The sequence below is a fragment of the Rhincodon typus genome, chromosome 31 (genome assembly GCF_021869965.1).
Source record: "Rhincodon typus isolate 14 chromosome 31, sRhiTyp1.1, whole genome shotgun sequence".
Lineage (NCBI taxonomy): Eukaryota > Metazoa > Chordata > Chondrichthyes > Orectolobiformes > Rhincodontidae > Rhincodon > Rhincodon typus.
The window spans coordinates 12403896-12431572 of record NC_063362.1 but is presented as its reverse complement, the minus strand read 5'-3'; the positions used below and the strand labels follow the sequence as shown (position 1 = coordinate 12431572).

At 42.1% G+C, this 27677-nt stretch overlaps 1 protein-coding gene across 1 annotated transcript in view; it reads left to right on the top strand.

Annotated features, from left to right (window-relative positions):
- The window catches only part of LOC109935092 (multiple epidermal growth factor-like domains protein 6), a 407878-nt gene that overhangs the window by 262025 nt on the left and 118176 nt on the right, over window positions 1–27677 (top strand). Inside the window, exon 6 of the mRNA XM_048615100.1 lies at window positions 4206–4328. Coding sequence (XP_048471057.1) covers window positions 4206–4328 — 123 coding nt within the window. The remainder of the gene's footprint in view (window positions 1–4205; window positions 4329–27677) is intronic.

The window sequence follows — 27677 nt, the reverse complement described above, 5'->3', positions numbered from 1 at the left end:
ATGATTTTTCCAAGATATCATCCCTCCTTGCTGTTGTAATTGATTCCTTTATTGCTATTACCACTCTGTCCCTGCAAACACTTTCTTAAGCTGCAGGGTGAGCACATCTTGAAACATGGTATCCATGAACCTCTCAGCCTCATGAATGCATCATAGTTCTACCCAGTTAACACTCAAGCTCCAAAGCCTGGACCTCAAGAGGCACCTCTTGCACACATGGTCATCCACACCACCAGAAGTGTCTTGAATTTTCCATAGTGCAGGATGTGCAAATTACAGGCCTGAGCTCCCCCAGACATACCTTAACAAAGTTGCATATGGACCCTGACTTTTAATTTACCCTTACTGTTAAGTATGAACTGGGTAAATCTTATCTTTATGTTTGAAAAATATACTTCCTTCATAAAAATATCTTTAGTACATATGTAGTCAATGAAGCAGTTCAGTTCAGTAGCATAAGAAGAAACAAACAAACATTGGAGTTTGACCCTGTCCAACAAACAAACCAAAGGCATTTTGTTACTTGCACAAGACTATATTTACATTTATTTGAGCACACGAGGGCAGGTCTGATAACTGAACGGACCCCATTTAATTTTGGCAGAAAGACCTTAGACCAGACTTTCTGCACTGCGCCTTGGTGGCAGCTGCCCCAAACTTTAGTGCGTCCCCCAGCACATAGTCCTGAACCTTGGAGTGTGCCAGTCTACAACACTCGGTCAGGGTCAACTCCTCGATCTGGAAGACCAACAAGTTTCAGGCAGACCAAAGAGCGTCTTTCACCAAGTTGATTCTCCTCCAGGCGCAGTTGGTGTTTGTCTGTGTGTACATCCTAGAGAACAGACCATAGAACACAGAGTTCTGTGTCACGGAGATGCTCGGGACAAACCTGGACAAAAATCACCACATCTTTCTCCAGACTTCCCTTGCAAAAGCACATTCCAGAAAGAGATGTGTGACCATCTCTACCCCACCCTCGCAGCTTTGCGGTGGCGCAGAGAGTCCGAGCGTACATGAAGGATCTCACAGGTAGTGTCCTTCTCACCAACAGCCAAACGATGTCTTTGGTGCTTGTTGGAAAGTTCTGGCAATGAGGCATTTTGCCAAATGACTTTGACAGTCTGCTCAGGGAACAACCCGACAAAATCTACCCTCTCCTTTTCCCTCAGGGTCTTGAGGATGGTATGTACTGACCACTCTGTGATGGACTTGTGTTTAAAGGTGTTTCTCTTTGCTAATTTCTCTATGAAGGGGCAGGTGATACGGAATGGTCCAACTACTTGGAGCGTTGCATGGCAACGAGGTCAGTCCCATCCTTAGCAATACCGAGGACAGGTAGAACCTCAGTACGCAGTGACACTTGGTGTTTGTGTACTGAGGGTCTTGTTTATGTCCTGATTCCCATTCAGGTCTGCCACCTGTTTCTCTGTGAGGGTGCTGAAACTCTCCTTGAAAGTTTTTTAAAAAAATTTGGTTCACAATTAAATAGCCCAGAGAATTGTTCATTGTATGTGTTAATGTGATGGATGAACACAAACTGATTCAAAATGCTGACTGTTGCAAAATTCCACACACGCCTACTTCACCTCCCAGAGGAACATGTTTATGAGGGAGCAATGCAGAATTACCCTTGAATGTTGGCAGCAACTAACACACAAAGATTAAAAGGAAAAACTGAGTGTAAGCCAGCACTGAATTGCAAACAATTCATTCAAAAGCATCAGGAAAACGAGTTGTGAATCCAGTGCAAAGCTGAGCTGAAGATTGGCAGATGTTGATTTAATTTGTGGCATTTAAGTTCTTTCAAAGCAAAAGCTGGTGTGTGACTGTTATTTTTATATTATCAGCATGACAGAACCTGAGAAATAAATGCAGTGTTAATAAAACCATTTTATAACCCAGGCTGCCATCTTCCAAAGAGAAAAATAATACTCTTTGGCAACTGATGAAACCAGATGTCAGAGTATGAAGAGCATAAACTGTGAGATTTATTCTCATGAACTCAATAAATTGAATTATGCCATTATTGCTTTCGTTGTTACATTGACCTGATGCCAGTGCTGGAGTGTATGACTTTTCTATTTCTACTCTCAGTGAACGTATAACAAATGTAAAGATCCTTCTATGTTGACCCATTACCCACTCCCAGGACAGATACAGGCTAGTTAAAATGTAAATCTTCTCCTCCACTGTCCCACGCCAGTGTGGGAATGTTTCAGACTAGGTACAGTGCAACAAATAGCATCCCATCAAACATTCTAGAGCAGGTACAAAGTAAGTCCAAATCAGAATTGTCTGTTCACTGTGAGTAAAATGAATCTGATGGGATTCGTGTGTCATTGCTGCTCTTATGCCTCTTGGTGGCAGGAGATACGGGGAAATAAAAGGATCAGGTTGCGAGCTGCCAAATTGCCGGCTGACATTGGCCTTTTCAAATTTGCAACATCAAACTGAAGGCTGGTGCTGTCTTTGCTTCCAGTAGCCCTCTAGGCTTCCACTCAGTAACTCTGCAAACCTTCACAGCTGAGTTTGCCTACTCTTCATACAGTGGGTGGGATGGGTATCAGGAGCGAAAACTTTATCCTCTTGTAATATCAGTTTATTTGCTTGGGTGTTAGTGCAGGCTTCGACTGGGTCTTGGGAACAAATAACAGAGCAGCGTAGCTAAAAACCCAATCTTCAGGCAAACTGATCACACTTCCTGTTGGTACAAATGTCCTCCAGACAAATGTAAACATAATCAGCTTTCAAATGAACACCCTAGTTGCCATGTGCCTGCCTTGATTCAAGATGTTACACTTGGACAGTTCTGGATGGAGGACTGTCACTTTAATTCTTCCCCTTCTGGAGCATTTATTTTGGAATGAACACATTGGAACACTTTGAGCTAATTGCTGCTGAATTTGCAGTTTACAGTCTGATACCTTAGCCTCCATCTGCCCAAGGCAAGTAAGATGAATCCACTGAAGACAGCTGGCACATCACCGCAAGAATATTGAACAGGGACTGAGCTATGAAGAGTGAGAGGATCAAGGGTTCAGCAGGGTAGACGGGAATCGTAAGCTTAGTATATTCAGGAATGAATCAGGAAGCAATTCTTCTCATAAAGACTAGTGAAAACTTGTGAATCTTTCCCAAAAAACTGTGGAATCTGGGGGCCAATTAAAATGTTCATGACTGAGAACAACAGATTTTTGTTGGTAAGGGTATCGAGGGATGTGGTTCAAAAGTGGGAAAATAGAGTTGAGGTGCAGATTAGATTGAGTGACGGAGCAGGCTTGAAGAGCTGAATGGCCTCTTTCCATTACCTCACCAGGAGAAGCAGTTCTCTGAAGCTACCTGATTAAATCCTTTTAATATTTTAAACTGGAATGGATCACTTCTCAATCTTCTGTATGCAAGAGAATTCAAGCCAAGATTATGCACATTTCCACAATCTACTACTCATTTAACGTTAGACAGTTTTCATGTATCTTGGATTTGGATGCATGGGTTCCTACATGATTTTCTGAGTCCACCTGCTATCTTACCTAGTGGACTGCACTAAATTCTGACTGATTTCAGACAGAAACTGTACAGAACTAAGAGACTGTGTTAACCTTGATCACCTCCAGGGTCTTAACATACTTGAGGGTTGCAAATCTGCCAAAACTACTCAAATTATTTATGAAACTGGTGCAATCTGAAGCTCTGAAACCAGGTTAGTCTATGTAGACAAACAAGTTCTGTGTCATATCTGGAAAACATCATGGAGGTGAGTGGAATACAAGGAAATCTTTGGTATTTCGTCAGATTGGGAATGTTTTATTAGCTCATGAAGTATCAAACCATGATCTCAGACCATTGGTCTGCCACTGTGCAGGTCTGCTGTTGGTGTATGCACTTGTCTGGGAATGGTATAACCTTAGTAGAGGGTTGCCACAGGTACTTGTCTGCCACTGGTACAGGTTTGGCCCTGGAGCAGGCCTAGCGTTTGTACTAGCCTGGCACTGACATGGCCTAGGGTTGATAGAGATCTGTTACCGATATAGGCCTGAACTGGTACAGCTCAGTTACTGATCCTGGACTGAAATTGATTTGACATTGGACTATTCCGTTATCAATCTGGCCCTGATCATTATTAAACTTCTATACAGCACACATTGACCTGTCCTTGTTCTTCTGACTTATGATTATGTTTTTTTCCCTCCTTGTAATCTCTGCAGACGTGGATGAGTGCCAAGTCCATAATGGAGGTTGTCAGCACAAATGTGTAAATACCCTGGAATCACATTATTGCGAGTGTAAACCAGGCTTCCGGCTTCACACTGATGGGCGTACCTGTATTGGTGAGTACTGCAGTTATACAGACTGACTGTGCCAAATTGTAAATCTCTGGCAATCTGTCATCGCCCTGCTGCCCATTCCTGTCCACAGGAGGTGTCAGCATTCCTCCCCAGCTTGAGAATCCCTTCAAGTACCTGTGCATTATGTTATCAGGATCACCTATGAAATATCATTATTCCTGTTCCACTCTTCTTGCACTGATGCCATGTAGTTAACCTGTTTCCTAAAGTGTCCTAACACGTTTCTCCTACTTCCATCTTAAACACCACATATAACATACTATCTGCATTTTTATCCATTCACCATCCCCACTGTCTTGGTTTTTTGCTCAACATCAAATGCTTTTATACCATCTCTCCCCTACTCCATCTTCTCCTTCAGACCAGGCTTGAAACTTTTACACATATACCAATCTGCTCCTTGACTCCTGTTTGCTATTTTCTGTCATTGCTATTTGCTCTTTCAATCATACTGCTGCTGCCCTGTGCAAGTTTCTGTGTCTCACCTCCTCCCTTTCTGCATTTGAAAACTTCCTTAAAAACCTTTTGACCCCAATCCGTGATTCTGTCTCTCTTTGTCTTTCTTTCCTTCTGCCTAGTGTCCATTTCTTTTTCTTCACAAAGTATTTCTGACATGAAAAACCCTACATGAACACTTGCAGTAAATTAACTGCAACTGTCCAGTTCCCTCCTTATGTAGCCTCTGTGTTCCTGTACCATAGTCCTCACTATTTACAAAATGCAGGCCTCTCACCAGCCTTTCTGTTAGAAAGTCATAGAGTCATACAGCACAGAAACAGACCCCTTGATCCAACCAGTCCATGCCGAACTGTTGTATGCTTCAGTACACTTGTCAAAGCTTCCATACTTTAATTGATTGATATTATTTTTTAATGAATGTTTAAAGAGGTTGATCCATGCTCACATTAAGTAGTGGGTGTCAGAGGTTGTTAGTTACGATATGCAACCCTGACTTTCTCAACTCACAGTTCCGATGAATGTGGCTTCCCTCTGTCAAAATGGGATCGTGAAATTTTCTCAGAAAGGAGACAAAGGATATGCTGATAGGGTGAGATGAACTAAGATTTGGCAAATGCTCTTATGGAGCGTTAAAAACAACTTCCATGATCCTGTTGGGCTGAATGGCCTGCTTGTCCTCTGGATAATTCTACACATTTCTTTGTGTGTGCTTACGTTTGTATTTCAGTAGTTAAATTGTGACATTGATTCCTAACATGTAGTTTGAATTATTACAGAGTAAACACAATCCTCACATACTCTTGGCAAGAGTGATTGAGAGAGGGTGACTATTATTATGTTACTCCCATTTATCGCTGCACATAATGAGAGGAGCTGTGCAGAGCACAATTGTACCTCGTGGAAGGAAAGTTCTTTCCAAAAGCCCAGTCACATTGTGCTGTCACTTAGAGGGCCAATTCCTGCTGGGTTGGCAGACACTGTATTAACCTCTTGCCTCTCATATTGAGCGCAATTATGCAAGTGATAGAAATGGCTGTGATTGAGGAGGAAAATTTGGAAGATATGATGGAGACTGAATAAATACACCAGGTTTTAATATAGCAACAATATAACTGGAAAGAGGCCAGCAAGCTCTGAACTTGGGCCAAAGCTAACTTTGGATCATAATCAGGCTTCTGCCCAGTTTCAGACGATGCTGTCATTAGTGATGACTGATTTACACTCAGCTTAGATTTTTGCAACTACATGATTTCTAAAATGTTTAGCTAAAATCTGGGCAATGCACAGGTACAATATGAGTCAGCTCTGAATGCAACCAAGATCTAAAACCAGTCAAAACGTTGAACTGAACTCTACAGCCAAGGTGTTCTCAGCTCAGCTGTCCATAGTTGAACCTGGTTGCTAAGTACTTTGAAAATTGAGAAATTGGAACCAAACTCATTGAATTGCGTTGTTGCAGTCACATTTCTGTCAAGTTTGGTGGGCCTAACTATGAGTTTGATATTGTGCTCACCATATTTCACACCACAAATTTAAATAAAACAGCTTGTATCTTAATTGGAAACACAGGCTTTTAGAACTTATAGTCCCTTTGCACGCATTGGGATTACTGGGAAACATGTTGACTACGGCATCAGCTGTGACTCTGCAAGGAACACTCAACCTCAAAGTCAGGCTTTTGGCTTAATCCCCACTCCGGACAACTTAAAGTCTAGACAGGCACTGAGTACTGCATTATTAGAAGTGCTGTGTTTCACATGTGACATTGATCTGATGTCAGCCCTATCAGGTGGACACCTTTTGAAATAAGTGCCAATGTCCTCATCAATATTTATCCTTAACTAACATTTCTTTAACAACTTGTCTGGTTGCTTTCAGAATTGACAACAATTGTTGTGGGACTTTGAAGTGTGCCATGTTTCTGACATTACAATTGGAGCTGCAACTCATTGTTGCAAAACATTTTTGGATATCTTGAGGTCATAAAAGATGCTCCAGGAATGCAACAAAAAACAGGAGTTGCTGGAAAAGCTCAGCAGATCTGGCACCATCTGCAGAGAAAAATCAGAGTTAAATGTTTCGGGGCCAGGGGCCCTTCCTCAGAACAGGAATGCAAGTCCTTTCTTTTAAGTTTATTTAACTTGAAAGGAATCATAAGTGAAATAAAAGGAGCTGGTAACTCTCAGTCACATTTATATGGTTACAAGTTAACATTTAGCACATTGAGTGAAGAATTCTTAGTCATTTTCTCATCATCCGTGAGTTAATCTAATAGAACCCTACCGACCCTTGAAATCTGAAAGAAAAAAATAGGTGACTTCCATACAGTGTGAAGGTGGCATTCCCTCAGCCCAGGCTGTGCAGATAAAAGCTTCCTTACAAAATGATGCTGTTGAGGATTGATTAAAGAATATTACACTTTAAAATGGGGAGTGCAGTATTTTCTTGGCTGATTATTTGCTCCTTTAAGGCCATAAAATCTAATCACTGCTGAATAGACACTGATGTCATTCAGGTCTCATTTGCGAGACTGTGGATCTTCTGGACCCTTAGCTGGTATTTCTGGAGTGTTTCTCTGTTTCCTTTGTGGCACGGTGCGAAATGTCCAGTGTGACATTTGCTGTATGTACCACATTTATATATAGAAGGTATGATTCTAATCTGTTTTTTGTGGATTTGCTAAGTTTTAATGGGCACCCATGGTACTGCTTTCCTTGCTTTATTCCCTGGTGGAGGTAATTTTACTCTCTCTTCGCCAGTCAGAAACTAACAGAATCAGAAACAAAAACAGAAGTTGCTGGAAAAGCTCAGCAGGTCTGGCAGCATCTGAGAAGAGAAATCAGAGTTAACATTTTGGGTCCGGCAACCCCTTCCTCAGAACTACTGTTTTTATTTCTGATTTATAGCATCCGCAGTTCTTTTGGTTTTTAACAAACAGAATCAGATTGGCTGCTTCTGTGACACCGCACCTGATTTCCATTGAAGTCAACAGAAAGTAAAGTGGAGCAAAGCACAAAATGCCAAGCTTATTTGATTCTGGCTGTTTCATGCTGGGCAGCTTAGATTAAAATTAGATCCAGTGTGGCAGAGTGCCATTGGATTCTTTACATCTATCTAAGAGAACAGATTTGGCATCTCGCCCAAAAGATGGCATCTCCAACTGGGCTTCTTGGAAGACACGTAGGCGAGAGAGAGACCTGTGGCAGAATGGAGAGAGACCTGTGAGCTAACAGGGTGGAGAGAGTCTCGAGGAGTGGTAGAATAGTAATTATTTGGACCACCTCCAGTAGAAACCTTATTTGGACATTTATGTAATGTTCTGGACCGTCTCTGGGTCGCATGGATTCAGTTTCTGTACCAGCAGCATTGCCACTCTTGTCTTTGGCAGCACTTTATCAATGGAAACAAATATACCGAAACACCAAGAGGGGAGTATTCACCTCTACATTCACAAACCATCGAAGCAGAAAGTCCTGACACCAAAAGTGCTTTCTTTCCCTGTTCCATGGAATGATGTTTTTTTTAAAAAAATAAGTATTAGTAGTTAATGCTACTGTTACAGTAGCAGTGAGCCAGACACAGGTACTGCTACATAGATGTATTGTGTGTGCGTGTGTGTGTGTGTGTGTGTGTGTCTGGTCACTCCTTGAGCCAGCTCCTGAAAAAAGCATCTATGTTGAGGGAATTAGTTATTGAAGTAGCTGTGCAGTGTTCCAAGCTGGCCCAAAGCGTGCTGTGCGGTTAGCTTCAGTTATTCTTAACAGTCCACTTGGATGCGATTGTAATCTCACCAGTGGGGGTGTAGGGGCTGGATTGTGAAGGAGTCTGCCTGCATCTAATAATATTTCACAAAAAAGAAAAATAATCATGGTGTAATGAAAGTTAAGGGCTTCATTTGGAGGTGCTTATTTAAGCAGAAAACAGGAGCGGAATGGTTTAGGCACTAAAATAATAAAGCTGCCTGAGGCTATTTGTATCCTTTCAAGGATGGACCACTATGATTCACAGTGAGCTTTCAAATGTCTATTGCTGATGGGGAGCTGCAATGTAGCAATAGTCCTCCTGCTTTTGTCTCGATTCAAAGGTAAAGCTCAACCTCCACGTGTAGTCCCCATCATCTTTGCCTCACAGACCACACCTCTCTCCTCCTTCACACACAGACACAGATACAGGCAGACAGCCAGCTAGACAGACACACACAGATGTATGCTCACACACTGATACACACACATGCACACACAGACACACACATACAAACACATAGATATACTCAGATACACACACATAAAAACACAGATATACACATACCCATACAGATACACAAACATACACAGATACACATTCACACACTGATATACACACACACACACACACGGATACACACACACATTGATACACACACACACATACTTACAGACACACACACAGATGCACAAACATACAGACACAGGTACACTCAGGTACACACACATACAGACGATATTATGCATACACATACAGATACACAAATATATACCGACATACATGCACAGACATACACACACAGAGATACAGACACACAGATACACATACACAGATATGCACACACAGTTTCACACATACATACAGATACATACGCACAAATACACACATACAGACAGATACATATACACACACACACACACACACACACACACACACACACGTCGAGCCCATGCAGATGTTCAGTGTGCAGCCTACTTAAGTTGTCTTCCCCACTTCAGGCCCACTGCTATGAGGACTGGAAGATTCAACTGTACTCCTCCATTGTTTCACCTTTCCCTTTACCTCTGTAACTATCCCCAAATCAACACAGTTCCTTCAACTCTGATCTTTTGTGAGCTCCTTGTTTCCTTCACTTTACTGTTGCCAGAAGTACTTTCAACTGCTGAGCACTAAACCTCTGGAGTTTACTCCCTAAACTTCTCCTCCTTTCAGCTGTTCCATAAAACCTACCTCACAGACCAAGATTTTGGCCACTTATCCTAGTATTATCTTATGTGACTTAGTGTCAAATATTTGTTTGATGATTGCCCCTTTGGAGCATTCAAGATACTATATAGGTACAAGGGGAGGTGATGGCCTAGTGATATTATCGCTGGACTCTTAATGCAGAGACCCAGATAACGTTCCGGGGACCTGGGTTCAAATCCTGCTATGGCAGATGGTGGAATTTGAGTTCAATAAAATATCTGGAATTAAGAATCTAATGATGACCACGAGTCCATTGTCAATTGTCAGGAAAAACCCATCTGGTTCACTAATGTCCTTTAGGGAAGGAAACTGTCATCCTTTCCTGGTCTGGCTTGCATGTGACTCCAGACCCACAGCAATGTGGTTCACTCTGAACTGTCCTCTGGGCAATTAGGGATGGATAATAAATGCTGCCTAGCTAGCGATGTCCTCATCCTGTTAATGAATAAAGAAAAAAAAAGCTGGTTATGTGGTTACCAGTAACTCAGAAAGTAATGCTTTCACCTCTAAGCCTGGTGCTCTGCTTTAGTTGTGTCAGCATCATTGGCTAGTGCCCATATTCCTCCAAAGTATCTAATGGCAGTTGTCACCTAACCAGGCATAATTTGTTGAGATAGTAGCCCTCGTATTCAGAAGCTTGTGGGTTCAAGTTTCTGTTCCAGAGATTTGAGTGTAAAATTCAGGGTGACACTGACAATATGTATACTGCTGCTATAAGTTGAGAGGACATTGGGCCTTTCTTAGGAGAATGGTGTAACCTCAGAAAGTGATTAGTGGTAATCTACTTGGGAGGGGCTTTATATGCAAAGTTGAAACCGTGATGGAGAGACCATGTCTGCGCAGCACTGAATGGTTGAGCAGATCATCAACAGTTACTGGAGATGCTAAAGGGACAAAACCTTGTAGAATCTTCTGATTAGCCTGATAACTGAGTGATTGACTGTCTGCTCCTGACTGTTAAAGTTGCTTGCTAACTCTCCATGCAAGAGTAAGTGCTGGACAAAACCACTTGTTTCCACCACCCCCGGCTTCTGGTCACACTAAATATTTGGACTGGGAAGAGATGGAGCATGAAATTAGCTGATCCCTGTAATTGAAGAGCTTCAGGAGATGAACATTCTTGTCGTATTTGACTGATGAAAAGACGCCTTCAATGTGACAGGTGAACACCGAAACATAGCTTACTGCTGATCAGCACATTCCTGGCCCAATGATCAAGCCCTCAGGGACCTTGAGATTATGGAGAGATTCATGGTCCATTGGACCTACACTTCAAGTGGGAGCTGAATAGTGCTGACAGCTGCCTGTGAGAGGGCAGTGGTTATACGAAATTGGCAGAAAACAGGTGCTTTCTGACATGAACTAAATAGCACAGGACAGGATTCACGGCAGACGCCATTTCCTTGGCCCACACTCATCACTGGAACAACTGGATGACTAGGACACCTACGTCAGACTCCAATCTATTGACTTTAGCTCTATCTTCAACACCATAATTCCAAACAAACTCAACTCCAAACTCTGAGACCAAAGACTCTGGTGCCCCCCTCTCCAACTGGATCCTCAACTTCCTGACTCACAGACCACAATCAATAAGGATAGGTGACAATACCTCCTCCGCAATAATCCTCAACACTGGTGCCCCGCAAGACTGCGTACATAGCCCCTTACTATACACTTTATACACTCATGACTGTATGGCCAAATTCAGCTTTAACTCCATATACAAATTTGCTAATGACACCACTGTAATGGGTCAGATCTCAAACAACAATGAGACAGACTACGGGAAAGAGATAGAGAGCTTAGTGACACGACGTAAAGTCAACAATCTCTCCCTCGATGTCAGCAAAACGAAGGAGCCGGTCATTGACTTCAGGAAGAAGTGTGGAGGACACGCCCCTGTCTGTATCAATGGTGCTGAGGTCGAAGTAGTCGAGAGCTTCAAGTTCCTAGGAGTAAATATCACCAACAATCTGTCCTGGTCCATCCATGTCAATGCTACAGTCAAGAAAGCACATCAATAACTCTACTTCCTCAGAAGGCTCAGGAAATTTTGCATGTCCACAACAACTTTTACCAATTTTTACAGATGCACCATAGAAAGCATCCTATCTGAATGCATCACAGGTTGGTATGGCAACTGCTCTGCCCAAAACTGCAAGAAATTACAGAGATATGTGAACACAGCCCAATCCATCACGAAAACCAGCCTTCCATCCAATGACTCCATCTACACTTCCTCCCGTCTCAGGAAAGCAGCCATCATAAGCAAAGACTCCTCCCACCCCAGTTATACTCTCTTCCACCCCCTTCCATTGGATAGAAAATACAGAAGCTTGAACACACGCACCAACTGGTTCAAGAACAGCTTCTTCCCTGCTGTTATTAGACTGCTGAATGGACCTGTCTAATTTCAAACCTGCTACTGATCTTCCTCTGTGCACCTCCTGTGCAGCCGTAACCTTGTATGCCTCGTTCTGTCTAAGCACCCCATGATAATACTTGATCGACTTGACCTACTTCATTCCCAGGAGCCAGGTCGAGCAGTGCTTTGTTTGTTGTTGGACTGGAAACTGCTAAAGAAAGTTCTCCTGACTTGTCCTTCTTTGATCGTTACATTACAACTATCCAGACAATATTTGGATCATTTCTCTCAGGCTATCTTTGCCTTAGTTTAAAGTAACTTGCTTCAAGTTACTTCCCCCTTTGTGAATTATGTGCCATTCACCTGATGTAAACATTGTGTTTACATACATCTATTGAGTAGCTATGTTTTATCTTTCAGATCTGTGTCTAAGCAATTTTTATATTTTCAGTATTTCATCAAAAACAATTTCAGAAAATAATTTTCAGCTTTAAGATTGATTTATTTGCTCCAACAGTTGAAGGTAATGTGTTGCTGAATGAGCTGTGTTAAATTACCATTGTGCTGGATTCCAGACACATTGCAATGATTGACTTACATATTTTACAAGTGATTTCTGGCAAAGTTCCTGTGAATACTAATTGTACCGGATCGGAATGTCCTGCAGTTATTGGAGCTCATGAAGTCTGAGTATTCTGAGCTTGTCCCACCTCCACCTCAGTAATGCATCTCAGAGGTCATTGTTTCCCATTGTGGGAAGCAGGGGAGGAGGTATAGGGTTGGCCACACTGGCTGTGAGTATCCATAAAGGCTGGGTGGGGCACTTTACCAGACATCTGCCATGTTTGCATCCCTCCTGAAGATGCCATGGATGACTGTGTAGCGGCCCTGTGGGAATTTACCCCAATCGATCCTTTCCCTCAAGGTCTAAATCCAACAGAAACCAAGTGAGTGGAACAATCCTTTTGCTGTTACTCCCATTGCCAGTATTGACAAGACCCCCTCCACAGGCTTAAGCTCATAATCTAGGCTGGCACACCCAGTGCAGAACTAAAGGAGTGCGACACTGTCAAAGTTGGCATCTTGCAGGTGCAGCCTTAATTGAGTGCACTCACAAATGAACTTAAAATATTGCATGGTTATTATTGGATGAAAAACAGAGAAATTCTGTCTGTGTCTTCTGGCCAATGTTTATACCTGAACCAGAAACACTAAAAGCAGGTTGTTCACGTTGTTGTTTATGGAATCTTACAGCGTGCAAATTGCCTTCCTCATTCTCTACATTATAACAGTCAGTTTACTTCACAACTGCTTCATTTTTGTTTTCTTTATTCGTTCATGGGATATGGGCGTCACTGGCTAGGCCAGCATTTTTGCCCATCCCTAATTGCCCAGAGGGCAGTTAAGAGTCAACTACATTGCTGTGGGTCTGGAGTCACATGTAGGACAGACCAGATAAGGATGGCAGTTTCCTTCCCTGAAGGACATTAGTGAACCAGATGGGTTTTTCCAACAATCGACAATTGATTCATGGTCATTTCCTGTAAACTATTTGGAACCTCCTGTAGTTACAAAATGTGCTATATAAATGTGGGACTTTCTTTTACTATGAGCCCTTTCTCAACTGTTTCATTTTTTTTTAGTATTTATTGTGCCTCTTCTCTCCATTGTCATTATCCTACTCCTACAATTATCCTAATGCTCTTTTCTTAGCATTTTTAAAAATGGTGTACCTCACATAATTTACTCTGTATCATTTTGTTGGGGATGACATTATTGCACAATGCAACTTTGTACTCGTGGATCTCAAATCAGGTGTAATTTTAGCCATGAGGGGAGTGCAGACCTTCTTTGCTGAGGATTTATGGATTGAGATTATGGCATTTGATATTGGTAAGAAACAAGTTTCTGGTCTTGCATTGTTATGATAGTGGTAAAAATGAACTATCAATTTTCCACTGCCATTATCTGATTTTAATACTTGGGACTTTTCATGTACCAAAGTGATTTTGGAAAATGAAGAACATTGATTTGTGATGGCTGCAATGGTCACCTGAACAATTTGAACCAAATTCGAGAAAGTATCAATAACAAAATTAAGTCTGAATTGAAATTAACATGTCACCAAAATGTCTGAAGCCGTTCTTTAAGATATGCCTTTCCTATTTGATTTGCACCCTTCTTGATGTTTCACATATTGTCATGGAAATTGCCTGCAGATTATCCTGCTCGTGAAAAGTAATGAAGCCAGACATAAGAACACACAAAGGGAATGTATTTCAAGCAACAGGATATGAATTAGAGCAGAGAAGAGAAAATGGATTCATGACAGGACACTGGAAGGCTTACTGTCTCCCTGTCCCTGTTTCTCTTAGCCTCTCAAAAACATTGCCTGATAAAGTAAATTGAAAAAATATGCATTTACCAAGAACCGGAGGATATCTACAAATTTTGCCGATTACAAGACATCAATTAGTCAATTGTGGTCTCAGGTTAAAACCTAACACAGCAAAGCATCTAATGACATTTCAAATTGCCCAACGTTGATCCTCCTTTTTGTACTAGATACCCTCCCCTTTTTAAACCTTACACCTGTCCTTGCATGTGTGTGTTAACATGTTTTATTATTGTTCTTGGGTTAATAAGTATTAAAATATAGCTGTGTGCTGAAAGGAATTGAATATTTTAGTTCTGGCTAACCAAAGAAGTTAAAAAGAAGGGAGCCTAATCATCCCTCTGCACTTGGTTGTAACAGTATAACATTCCCTCATTTGTTAGTTTAATTAAGTGCCAACCTGCAGGTTTAACCATTCCATCAATATAATGCTCAGACATTTGGTAGTATATTTGCTAAGGGTTGTTATGGTTCTAAATCTGCAATGTGGAGCTCATGAGTTCACATTTCCCAACTCAAGACAAGTTGTGAGCTGAATTTTGGTTAAACCCTGATCATTTGTAGGCTGGAAACAGATACATTTCGATGAAGCTTTCCAGATTTTTGTAAAAACCACCAATGTCCTTTAGGCAAGTAAGCCTGCCATCCTTATCCTCTCTGATCCACACAAATGGCCTCTGAAGAGGATTAGTGAATAATTGCCAAAAGGATTGCCAACAGCTTCCTGAGGTAACAAGGGCCAGGCAATAAATATGGTCCATATTCTGACAACATGTTTTAGTATTTTAAAAGCAAGCAATGTATTAATACATTTATTACTGACATCACTCAATATAATTTAGGAACTTAGAAAGAGAAATTTATTCTACTATTCAGTTAGAACACAACGGGTCTTACCTTAACTTCATTTACTTACTGTTGCTCTTACTCCTTAGTATCTCAATTTAAATATTACGGAGGTATCAGCAAAAAGTTGTCTAAAGTAGATTAGGAAAGTAGACTAAGGGAAACAAAAACAGAAGCTGCTGGAAAAGCTCAGCAGGTCTCGGAGCATATGTAAAGAGAAATCAGAGTTAACATTTCGGGTCCGGTGATTTTCCTAGCTACTATCAGTTCTGAGAAAGGGTCACCGGACCTGAAACGTTAACTCTGATTTCTCTGATGGAATGAAATAACCTTAAGACCATACGACATAGGAGCAGAATTAGGCCATCCAGCGAATCTAAGCTGCACTGCCAGTTGATCATGGCTGATATGTTTCCCAAATCCCATTCTACTGCCTTCTCCCTGTAACCCTTGATGACCTTACTAATCAAGAACCTATCTGTCTCTATCTTAAATACACTCAATGACTTGATCTCCACAGCCCGCTGTGACAATGAGCTCCATAGTTAAACACCATCTGGCTGAAGAAATTCCTCCTCATCTCAATTCTAAAGGGTCATCCCTTCACTTTGAGGCTGCACCCTTGGGTCATAGTCTCTCCTACTGGTGAAACATCTCCTCCATGTCCATTCTATCCAGGCCTCTCAGTATTCTGTAAATTTCAATGAGATCACCCCCCTCCCCCACCCCACATCCTTCTAAACTCCATTGAGTATAGACCCAGAATCCTCAACCTTATGACAAACCCTTCATCCCCAGGATCATTCTTGTAAACCTCCTCTGGCCCCCTTTCAATGCTAGCACATCCTTCCTTACATGCAGGGCCTAAAACTAATCACAATATTCCAGAAGTAATCTGACCAGAGCCTTATTCATCCTCAGCAGGACATCCCTGCTGTTGAATTAAGGCCTCCTGAAATGAATGCTAACATTGCATTTGCCTTCCTAACTGCCAACTGAATTTGTTTGTTAACTTAAGAGAATCTGAACCAGGACTCTCAAGTCCCTTTGTGCTTCAGATTTCCAAAGCCTTTCCCCCATTTAGAAAATAATCTATGCTCTATTGATCCTACCAAAGTGCATAACCTCACACTTTCCCACATTGTATTCCATCTGCTACTTCTTTGCCCACTCTCCTAACTTGTCCAAGTCCTTCTACAGCCTCCCTGATTCTTCAGCACTATCTGCCCCTCCCCTATTTTTGTATCATCTGCAAACATAGCAACAAGACCTTCATTCCTTTGTCCAGATTATTAATGTATGTAGTGGATAGTTGTGGTCCCAACACTGATCCCTGCGGAACTCTGCTAGTCACCAGCTGTCATTCAGAAAAAGACCCCTTTATCCCCACTCTTTGGCTGACTGTCAAAAGGCAATCCTGTATCCATACCCAAAACGCCATGTGCTCTTGTCTTATTTAGCAGCCTCCTGTGTGGCACCTTGTCAAAGGCCTTCTGGAAATCTAAACAGATCACATCGACTGCCTCTCCTTTGTGTATGTGGCTCGTTATCTCCTGAAAGAATTCTGACAGATGTCAGGCTTGACCTCCCCTTGATGAAGTCATGCTGACTCAGCTAGTTTACCATGCTCTTTCAAGTACCCTGCAATCTCATCCTTAGTAATGGATTCTAAAATCTTACCAATGACTGAGGTCAGGCCAACTGGCCTATTGTTTCCTGTCTTCTACCTCCCTCCCTTCTTAAACAGGTGTGTTATATTAGCAATTTTCCAATTCTCTGGGACCCTCCCTGACTCCAGTGATTCCCGACAGATCACCACCAATGTCTCTACTATCTCCTTAGCTGTCTTCTTCAGAACTCTGGGATGTAGTCCATCTGGTATGGATGATTTATTCCCCTTCAAACCTTTCAGTGTCTCCAGCAATTTCTCCTCAGTGTTGGACACTGCACTCATCTCTGCCCCCTGGCTTTCTTGAAGTTCCAGTATGCTACTGGTGCCTTCCACTGTGAAAACTGATGCACAGTACCTCTTCAGTTCCTCTGCCATTTCTTTGTTCCCTATTACTACTTCTCCAGCCTTATTTTCCAGTGGTCCAATGTCCACTCTTACCTCTCTCTTACCTTTTAGATATCTTAAAAAAAAAACGGCTTGCAATCTTCTTTTATATTACTAGCTCGCTTACCCCAATATTTAACCTTCTCCCCATCTCATTGCTTTTTTTTTAGTTATCCTCTGCTGGCTTTTAAAGGCTTCCCAATCCTTTGGCTTCCCAATGATTATTACCACATTGTATGCTTTTTCTTTTACTTTTAAGTTGCTCCTGATTTCCCTTATCCGCAATGGTTGCCTCATCTATCTCTTCGTACGTTTCTTCTTCCTTGGGATGAATTTTTGCAGTGCCTCCTGAATTACCCCCAGAAACTCCTTGCCGTTGCTGCTCCACTCTTCCCTCCTAGGCTCCCCTTCCAATCAACTCTGGCCAGCTTCTCCCTCATATCATTGTAATTATCTTTACTCAAATGTTACATCTGATTCCAGCTTCTCCCTCTCATAATGTAAGGTGAATTCCATCATATATAGCCACTGCTCTTAGAGATTCCTTCACCTTAAGCTCCCTAATCAAGTCTGCCTCTTCATACATCACCAAATCCAGAATTGCCTGTTCCCTAGTGGGCTATACCATGAACTGCTCCAAAAAACATCTCATAGACATTCCATAAGTTCCTTATGGAGTGCTGTAAGGATCAGCCCCAGGTCCTCAATTATTTAGTTTCTATAATAATGACTTGGTGGAAGGGGTAAAGTGTAATGTACCCAAATTTGAAGTTGATATAAAAATAGGTGGGAGTGCATGTTTTGAAGAGGACAGAAGGACTATGCAAAGGGGTATAGATAGGTTTGTGAAAGTGGGCAAAAACTTTAATGCAGGGAAGTGGGAGGTTATGCACTTTGGTAGGAAGAATCAAAAGGCAGACTATTATTTAAATAGAGAGCGACTCTTTAAAAAAAATTGCAGAGCAAGCTGATCTAGGTCTTCTTGTGCATGAGACACAAAAAGTTAACAGGCAAGCGAAGGAAGTAATTCAGAAGGCAAATGGAATTTAGGCCTTTGTCATGAGAGAGATTAAAAATAGCAAAGTCTTATTTGGTCCCTGTTTTTAAGAAAGGATATGCTGGCATTGGGCTCAGTTCTAAAGAGATTCACTAGGCTGATTCCTGGGATGGATAGGTTGACTTATCAACAATGATTAAATTAGTTACGCCTTTACTCATTAGACTTTAGAAGAATTACCACATTGACTGGGCTGATGTTGAGAAGATGTTTTCACTCATGAGGAGATCTTAAACTAAGGGACATAGTCAAGAATGAGAGGATACTCATTTAAATTTGAGTGGTGAACAAGTTTCTACACCCAGAGGATAGTGAATGTCTGTAATTCTCTACTCCAGAGAGTTGTGGAGACTAGATCACAGAAAGTATTTAAAGAGGTAGATAGATTAATGAAAGAATTGGGAAGCTGAGGAGATGAAGATGGTGAGGAAGATGAACTGGCATGAAAGAGGAGCTGAGGCCTGGGGCAGATTAGCCATGCTCTTGTTGAGTAGTGAATCAGCCTTGAGGGATGGAATGGTCTACTCTTTCACTGATTTCTTGTAAAATTTCTTTACCCAGAAAGTATTCAGTCTGTGTAATTCTGTGCCAAAGAAAATGGTTAAGGCCAAAACACTGAATGTTTTCAAGAAGGAGTTAGATATAGTTCCTTGGGCTAAAGGGTTCAAAGGATATGTGAGAAAGCAGGAACAGGGTTCTGAGTTGGATGACCAGTCATGATCATATTAAATAGCAGAGAGGGTATGAAGGGCCAAGTGGCCTACTCCTGCTCCTGTTTTCTATGTTTTTATGTTCTTATTTACTCTAAGTTTAATTTGGTGTTTCTTATTCCTGAAAACACCAATATTTCCCCAGCAACCACAGCCTTCTGCAGGAAAGGATTTCAGGTTTCCATTCATCATTGTTGGAATTGTCTCAGTCACTGAATGTTTTGGGCATTTGGTGAGAAAGCTGGGAGGATTTGTGAGATTGGCATGTAGGAGAATGAGGGGTGACCTTATTGAGGTGTATAAAATCATGAGGGGTATGGACAGGATGAATGCATATAGTCTTTTCCCCAAGGACGGGAATTGAAAACTAGAGGGCATAGGCTTAAGGTGAGAGGGGAAAGATTTAAGAAGGACCTGAGGGGCAACTTCTTCACGCAGAGAGTGGTGCGTACGTGGAATAGGCTGCCAGAAAAAGTGGTTGAGGCAGGTACAATAGCAACATTTAAAAAAACATTTGGATAGGTACATGGATGAAAAGGGTTTAGAGGGATATGGACCAAATGTGGGCAATTGGAACTAGTTGAGTGGAGTTTGGGATGAAGAGCCTGTTTCCATGCTGTATTACTCCATGAACCTATGGCAGTAAGGGGAATCCTGACGTCAAGAGCAAAAGGTCCTATTTTCCAAGTTTTAATCAGTGAGATGAGACTCTCACTAGTGAGCAACAAGAGGCCAATTTGCATGCATTAGTATGCATTAACATCCTCATTATCATGTCACCTCACCTCGTTGATGTGCAGTTTCCCATTCTCCCAGCAGCTGTATTAAAACTAGATGGTGACATTTCCCAACGTGACAGTCAAAGAGGTAACCCGGTGACTCCAGGTCATATCTTAATCCTCCGGTCTTCAATCAAGCATCAAAGTTTCAGGGCATGCTCCATGGAAGCAAATGTATACAACTCCTGTCCACAAGGACCTCTGGGCCCCATCAGCAAAATGTGGCGCTATTGCCCTTCAGACCAATATGTTTGGGACAATTGAACAAGAACTGCGCAGGGTCGCTATGGAGTGCCAGCACTTGACCCGTGCACAGCTGGTCTTTAAAGATGGTGCAGTGCATCAGGAATCCTGGAAGATCCTGGCAATGAATGGGCAAATATGACAAGTAGCATGCCATTGGGGCATGGTACATAGGTAAGGAGGCAAGTTTGGGAAGGTAGTGTACGAAAACTCACTAGAACTTCCAGAAATTAATCCCGGTGACACCTTGCTGATTTCTGGTAAAATATAAGCTCTGAAAATAAAAAATGCTTCTTGATTTGAATGGTGTAGCACTAACTTAAAGATTATGTCCCATCGTGCTAGGTTTTCCCATCAGAGGAAATGGATTGTTTTCACACATCTTGTTAACATTTTAACCATCCCTTGATGAGGTCATCCTGCAATCTTCTACACTCAAGTAAATATAAACCAAATTTCTGCAACCTGTTCCCTTATTTTAATTCTCTTAACCCAATGTCAAACTGTCGATGTTGTGCAGTTGTTTGTCCAAGACCAATGTCGTGCAGTGCCTATAACGAATAGTGCTCCAGATTAGATCTGACAGGGACTCTTTACAATGTAATGCAGCCAAATTGGGATAAAGAGCTTGGCTTATCAGGGACTTGTCCTTTCACTTTTTATGGTTTAAATCACATCAAACAGTGAGGAAACCTTTTTGTGGTGTTTGGCGTTAACTATCTCAAATAAATTAAACTTGGATATTGCCGGTCCAGTTTGCCTCAGCTGCACCTTGCCAGGGTTATGCTAACCTCACATTTACCACTGCCTGACATTTTATGAGGTTAAGGTTAATAAATGACAGCCCTGCTTATATATAAAGAAAACAGAACAGGTATATTTAGCATTTGACAAGATTTTTGATTGTCTTTCACATTTGGCAGTGTCTCGAATGCTCTTTCCAGGACAAATAAATTCCTGTGGCTGTGCTGAAATTGGACCAAATAATCCCGGAAACCACAGGAATGTGTTCAGATAGGGATTACATTTCCATTGGCATGAGGTCACTTAGAGAGAGCATACATAGTACAATGGGGGAAAAAAAACTAACCCTGTCTGCACGATATGGCTAGTTGTTCTTGTTTTAAACTTTGTGTAACTGGAGCAATTTAAGTCAGTGTAGTGAACACACCTTACCTAACGTGCCACTGGAAACACCAGTTTAACTTCCCACTGATCACAACCAGAAACACCAGCTGATCTCCCCATTGACTGCAACTGGAAGCTGTGTTCTAATGTCGCACTGATTATGTTTGAAATTCCCAGTTTAAGGTTCCACTGGCCATGATTCTGTTATCAGTGCTGACTAATGTTCAGATCCATAACAGTTTGACTTGTAATTCTAGCTCAACAGGTAGGCAATGGTTAACAATAGTAACTTGCATTCTAGATTAAAGAAAAGAATAATCATCTGGACCAGGACCTTTGTTGTCAGTAGAACTATGTCCCAATACGTTTTAGAGCCTTTGGAAGAGAAAGAGAGGGTCTCATTCGTTGTCTCGAAGAGAGATGATCCATAGAGTGTAGATGCATTCCCATAGACACAATTGACACCCTGGCAAAGAACAAAGAATAATACAGCACAGGAACAGGCCCTTTGGCCCTCCAAGCCTGCGTCGACACAATTTACCCTTCCATACTAAAACTGTCTTCAATTACAGGATCCATATCCCTCTATTCCCTTCTTATTCATGTATTTGTCCAAATGCTTCTTGAGTGCTGCTATCGTGTCTGCTTCCACCACCTCATCTGGCACCACGTTCCAGGCACACACTACCCTTTGTGTAAAAAACTTGCATCGCACATCTCTTTTAAACTACGCTCCCCAACCCCCACCACCCGCACGCCCCCCGCCCCCCCCCCCCCCACAACTCCCCGACCCCTCACGTTGAATCTGTGTCCCCTACTAATTGATCCATTCACCCTGGGAAAAAGTCTTATACCTTCCACTCTATCCATGCCATTCACAATCTTATAAACTTCTTTCCAGTTGCCCCTCAACCTCTGCGTTTCAGTGAAAACAAACCCAGTCAATCCAATCTTTCTTCATTGCTAAAATCCACCATACCAGGCAGCGCCCTGGTAAACCTTTTCTGTAGCCTCTCCAAAGCATCTACATCCTTCTGGTAGTGTGGTGACTAGAACTGTACGCAATATTCCAAGTGTGGCCCAACTAGAGTTCTATAAAGCTGCAGCATAACTTGTCTATCCTTATACTCAATGCCCCTTCCAATGAAGGCAAGTGTGTCATAGGCCTTTTTACTACCTTATCTACCTGTGCTGCCACCTTCTGTGGACCTGTACATCCAGATCCCTCTGCATATCAATACCCCTAAGGATTCTGCCATTCACTGTATAATTTCCACCTGTTCTTGACTTTCCAAAATGCATCATCTCACATTCGTCCGGATTAAACTCCATCTGCCATTTTTTCTACCCATGCCTCCAACTGATCTGTATCCTGCTGTATCCTCTGACAATCCTCCTTACCATCCGCAACTCTATCAATCTTTGTGTCATCCACAAACTTACTGATTAGACCAGCCATGTTTTCTTCCAAATTATTTATGTAGACCATGAACAGCAGACGTTTACCTACTGATCCCTGTGGAACTCCATTAGTCAAAATCCTCCATTCTGAAAAGCATCCTTCCACCGCTACCCTCTGTTTCCTATGACTAAGCCAGTTCTGCATCCATCTTGCCAGCTCACCTCTGATACCATGTGACTTCACCTTTTGTGCCAGTCTGCCATGAGAGACTTTGTCAAAGGCTTTGCTGAAGTCCGTATAGACAACATCAACCATTTTTCCCTCATCAATCATCTTCATTACCTCATGAAAAAACTCAGTCAAGTTAGTGAGGCATGACCTCCCCCTCATAAAACCATGCTGTCTAGCACTAAGTCCATTTGCTTCTAAATGCGTATAGATCTTGTCCCTGAGAATCTTTTCCAATAATTTCCCTACCACCGATGTGAGGCTCTAAGGCCTGTAATTTCCTGGATTATTCCTGCTACCCTTCTTAAACAATGGGACAACGTTGGCAATTCTTCTGTCCTCTGGAAGCTCACCTGTGGCCAATGAGGATACAAAGATGTCTGCCAATGCTCCAACAATTTATTCTCTTGCCTCCCTCAATATTCTGGGATAGATCCCATCAGGATCCAGGGACTTATACATCTTAAGACTTTTAAGATGCACAACACCTCTTCCTTTTTAATAGCAACTTGGCTTAGAAATTCAACACTCCCTTCCCTGAGATCATCTTCCACCAATTCCTTTGCTTTGGTGAATACTGACACAAAGTATTCGTTTAGGACCTCACCTACCTCTTCTGGCTCCACACATAGATTTATCCTCCTTTATCCTTGAGTGGGCCAACTCTTTCCCTGGCTACCCTCTTGCTTTTTATATATGTATAAAAAGCCATGGGATTCTCCTTAATTCTTTTTGCTAATGACTTTTCATGACCTCTTTTAGCCCTTCTAATTCCTTGTTTAAGTTCTTTGCTACTTTCTTTACACACATCAAGGGCCTCATCAGTTCGCATCCTCCTAGACATTATGCATGCTTCCTTTTTATGTTTTACCAAGGTCATAGCATCCCTGGTCATCCAAACTTTCCTTCCTTTTCCTTCATTCTCGCAGGAACGTGCCGCTCCTGAACTCTTATCAATTACCGTTTGAAATATTCCTACATATCCTCAAACAGCCACCTCCAATCAAAATTCTCCAGTTTCTGCCTAATATTGTTGTAGTTTGCCTTCCCCCAATTTAACACCTTCACCCGAGGACTGCTGTTATCCTTATCCATGAGTATCTTAAAACCCATGGTATTATGGTCACTACTCCCGAAATGCTCCCCCAGCTGAAACTTCACTCACCTGGCCAGGCTCATTTCCCAAAACCAGGTCCAGTATTACCCCTTTCTTGGTTGGACTGTTTAAATACTGTGTCAAGAAATTCTCCTGAATGGTCCTTACAAATTCTGCCCCATCCAAGCCCCAAGCACAAAGTGAGTGCCAGTCAAAACAGGGGAAGTTAAAGTCGCCCATCAAACAACCCCGCTGTTTTTACATCTTTCCAAAATCTGTCTACGTATTCTCTCCTCTATCTCCCGCTGTCAGTTGGGAGTCCTGTAGTATACTCCCAGCATTGTGATTTCACCTTTCCTGTTCCTGAGTTCTACCCATATTGCCTCACTGCACAAGTCCTCTGATGTATCCTCCCTCAGCACAGCTGAGAGATACTGCTTTACCAGTAATGCAACTCCCCTACCCCTTTTATATCCCCTTCTATCATGCCTGGAATGTCTAAATCCTGGGACAGTCCTGTCCCTCTTTCAGCCAAGTCTCTGTAATCTCAATAAGGTCATAGTTCCAAGTACTAACCGAAGCTCTAAGTTCATCTACCTTGCCTATTATACTTCTCGCATTGAAACGCATGCATTTCAGATTTCCTCCCCTGCTCTTTTCAGCAGGGTTTCCCTGCCTGTTCTTGTTCTTAGTCCGTCTTGTTCTGGCAGCCACAGAATATATCACTAGTTCAATAGCATTGGAGAGCATTTGGGAAATTCTTAACCATTCACTTAACCAAACAAAATGGAAGCATGAGAGTTGTGCGTTGAGAGGAAAGTATCAAGTGAAGGCCTGAAGAGACTTTTGGCAGGTTTTAAATGTGCCCAGCATGACACCCATCCATTTGATGGAGAACTGGGAGGAAATCTACATCTCTTTTGTAGTGCAGTGTAGACCCCATTAGCAGGCCATCCTTTCATTTAGGACCCCAGTGGCAGAAATCCCACTGTCCAAGAGCTGCTGGCATTTCCAAAAGAGCTGCCAACTAGTCAGAAGCTAGCAGCCCTCCAAAGCCAACTGTGCCACTGGGAGTGGTGGCTGCTTTTAGTCGTGCTCCAGGTACTTCACCTGGACTCAGGTGAGTGAGGGTAGAATTGGGGTCATAGGAATAGGCAGGGAGAGAAATGAAGGCATTGGCAGTGAGTAACCTTCAGCAGCCCTGCCCGGCTTCCTGATGCCAGATCACTTAATTGGGCACTGAGAGCCCCTGTTAATTTGGAACATTTCAATAGGGCACTGGCAGGAGTTACTGGATGGCACTGGAAAACCATGTGACTCCCATTTAATCCTGAATCCTCCACTAAATTCCAGGGGACTTGGATGATTAGTGTCAGTTGGCTCATTAGTGAGGCTAATATTGACATCCTGCCACAGGTGTGTGTGTTTACAAATGGACTTATTCCCATCTCCAGGTTTTCCTGTCAGCAGCAAGCTGATGTGAAGCTTCTCCCCACAATTAAGTGGGCTTAGGCACTGTGCTACCCCCAAAAACAGGTTGGATTAATTTCCCGCCTTGGCCTCATTGAAGAAAGAAACTTCAATTGTCCGAGTCAAGATTTAGAATGAGTTGAAGGAGCATTGGTTTATGTACATGTTACATGCAAGTATAGTTTGGTGATAGCTGAACCTTGTTTAGACAGACTGTCTTGTCACATTGTCTCATTTCAAGTCCTTGTTTTGTTTTAAAGGCTAATGAGGTACATCTGGGCTTTGTAGCCTCGTGGTCAGTGATTCATGCCAGTAATGTGTGACTGTGATGTCTACAATCCATTGACTAATCTGGGAATGGGCAGGCAGCTCTTCCCATTTCAGTCTGACTTTATAGAACATTGGAGAAGCTCCAGATGTCTGTTTGTTTTGCAAGGTACTGGAATTTCATCTGACTGCCAATGTGGGATCTTAATGAAATCTGTTGGTGCAATTGCAACCCAAAGCTTCAGGAACATGGTTGAACAGTCTATTCTCATACAAGTCTTAAGCAAGTCCTATTTCCAGGAGGGAATCCATCTATTTCCTGGCAAGAGATCTTTTTGTTTGCATAATGAGGATTATGTTGTCCTGGTCTTTTTGCCAACCACATTCCTGTTTATTTTTGTTTCATCTCAACATAAACAATGCTGCTTCTCTTCTTGTCAAATATTTTAAACACCAAAACAGCTTGCATTTATACAGCACCTTTTTAATATTGTGAAATATCGTGAGATGCTTCACTATAGAGTGTTATCAAACGAAATTTGTCACACAAGGAGATATTACACAGTCAAAGAACTAAGCTTTAAGAATTATCTTAAAGGAGTAAAGTGAGGTAGAGTGATGTGGTTTTAAGAGGGAGTGGGCCCTAGATAGCTGAAGACACAATGACCAACTATGAAGGAATTAAAATTGGGGCTGCTTGTGAGGTTAGATTTGGAAGAGTGCAGGCATCTTGAGGGGATTTTATGGCTGGAACTTCCAGAGAGATGGAGGGTGAAGCCAGGAGAGTTTTAAAGGCGAAGGTATGAGGTTTTATATCAAGGCATGCCTAATTGAATGTCTGTGTAGTTCCATGCACAGGAGCACAGGGTTAATGAGTAAATGAGACTTGGCATATATTAGGACACAGTTAGCAGAATTTTGGATGATCTCAGGTTTCTGGAAAATTGCGCTTGGGAGGATGGTTGGAGTGTATTGAAACAGTCAAGTTTAAAAATAACTACATGTGGATGAAGGTTTTTAGCAGGGGTATACTGAAATTGAACATAGATTTTTCAAAATTTAGAATTAGCTTATATTATTGTCACATGTATTCAGTCGCATGAGTACAGTGAAAAGTTTACAAGCTGCCACTTATGTTGCCATCTTAGGTACAAATGTACCTAGGCACAGAATTGGGCTATGAAGGCTGAATTAGACAGTCTCGATGATGGTGCAGATATATAGTTGGAAGCTCGTCTTGAGGTGAAAAAAACCAAGTTTGAGAACGAAAACCAAAAGAAGGGCGGTTGCTGTAAATCAGGAACAAAAACAGAAGTTGCTTGGAAAGCTCAGCAGGTCTGGCAGCATCTGTGAAGAAAAAAATCGGAGTTAACGTTTCGGGTCTGGTGACCCTTCTTCAAGTTTGAGAACAGTCTGGTTCAGCCTCAGAAGTGCTAGGAGTAGAGATAGACTCTGTGGCATGTGAACAGAGTTAATGGTGGGATTTGGGAGAATGGTTTGGGTAATCACCAGTATTTTGTTGAAAGAAATACTTGCTCATTCAAGACTGGACGCTACTCAAATGAAAATGACCCTGTTCCTAAATGGATGCCTATCATTTTAACTCTCCAGCTTGTTTTCTAACCTTGACATCTTACAGTGTTCCAGAGAAACTTAATGTAACCTCATTGGCAGGGACCTGGAGGTGGGGTGGTGCAGAGGTGGGACACTCTCTTTCCCCATGTCCAGCAGTGATGGCCATGACACCAGACCATGCCAGCCTAGTCTGAAGTTGCTGCCTGGTTAAAGTAATCTCAGCGCCTGGAGGAATGTCCAGAGCTCTAGGATGAAGGTCA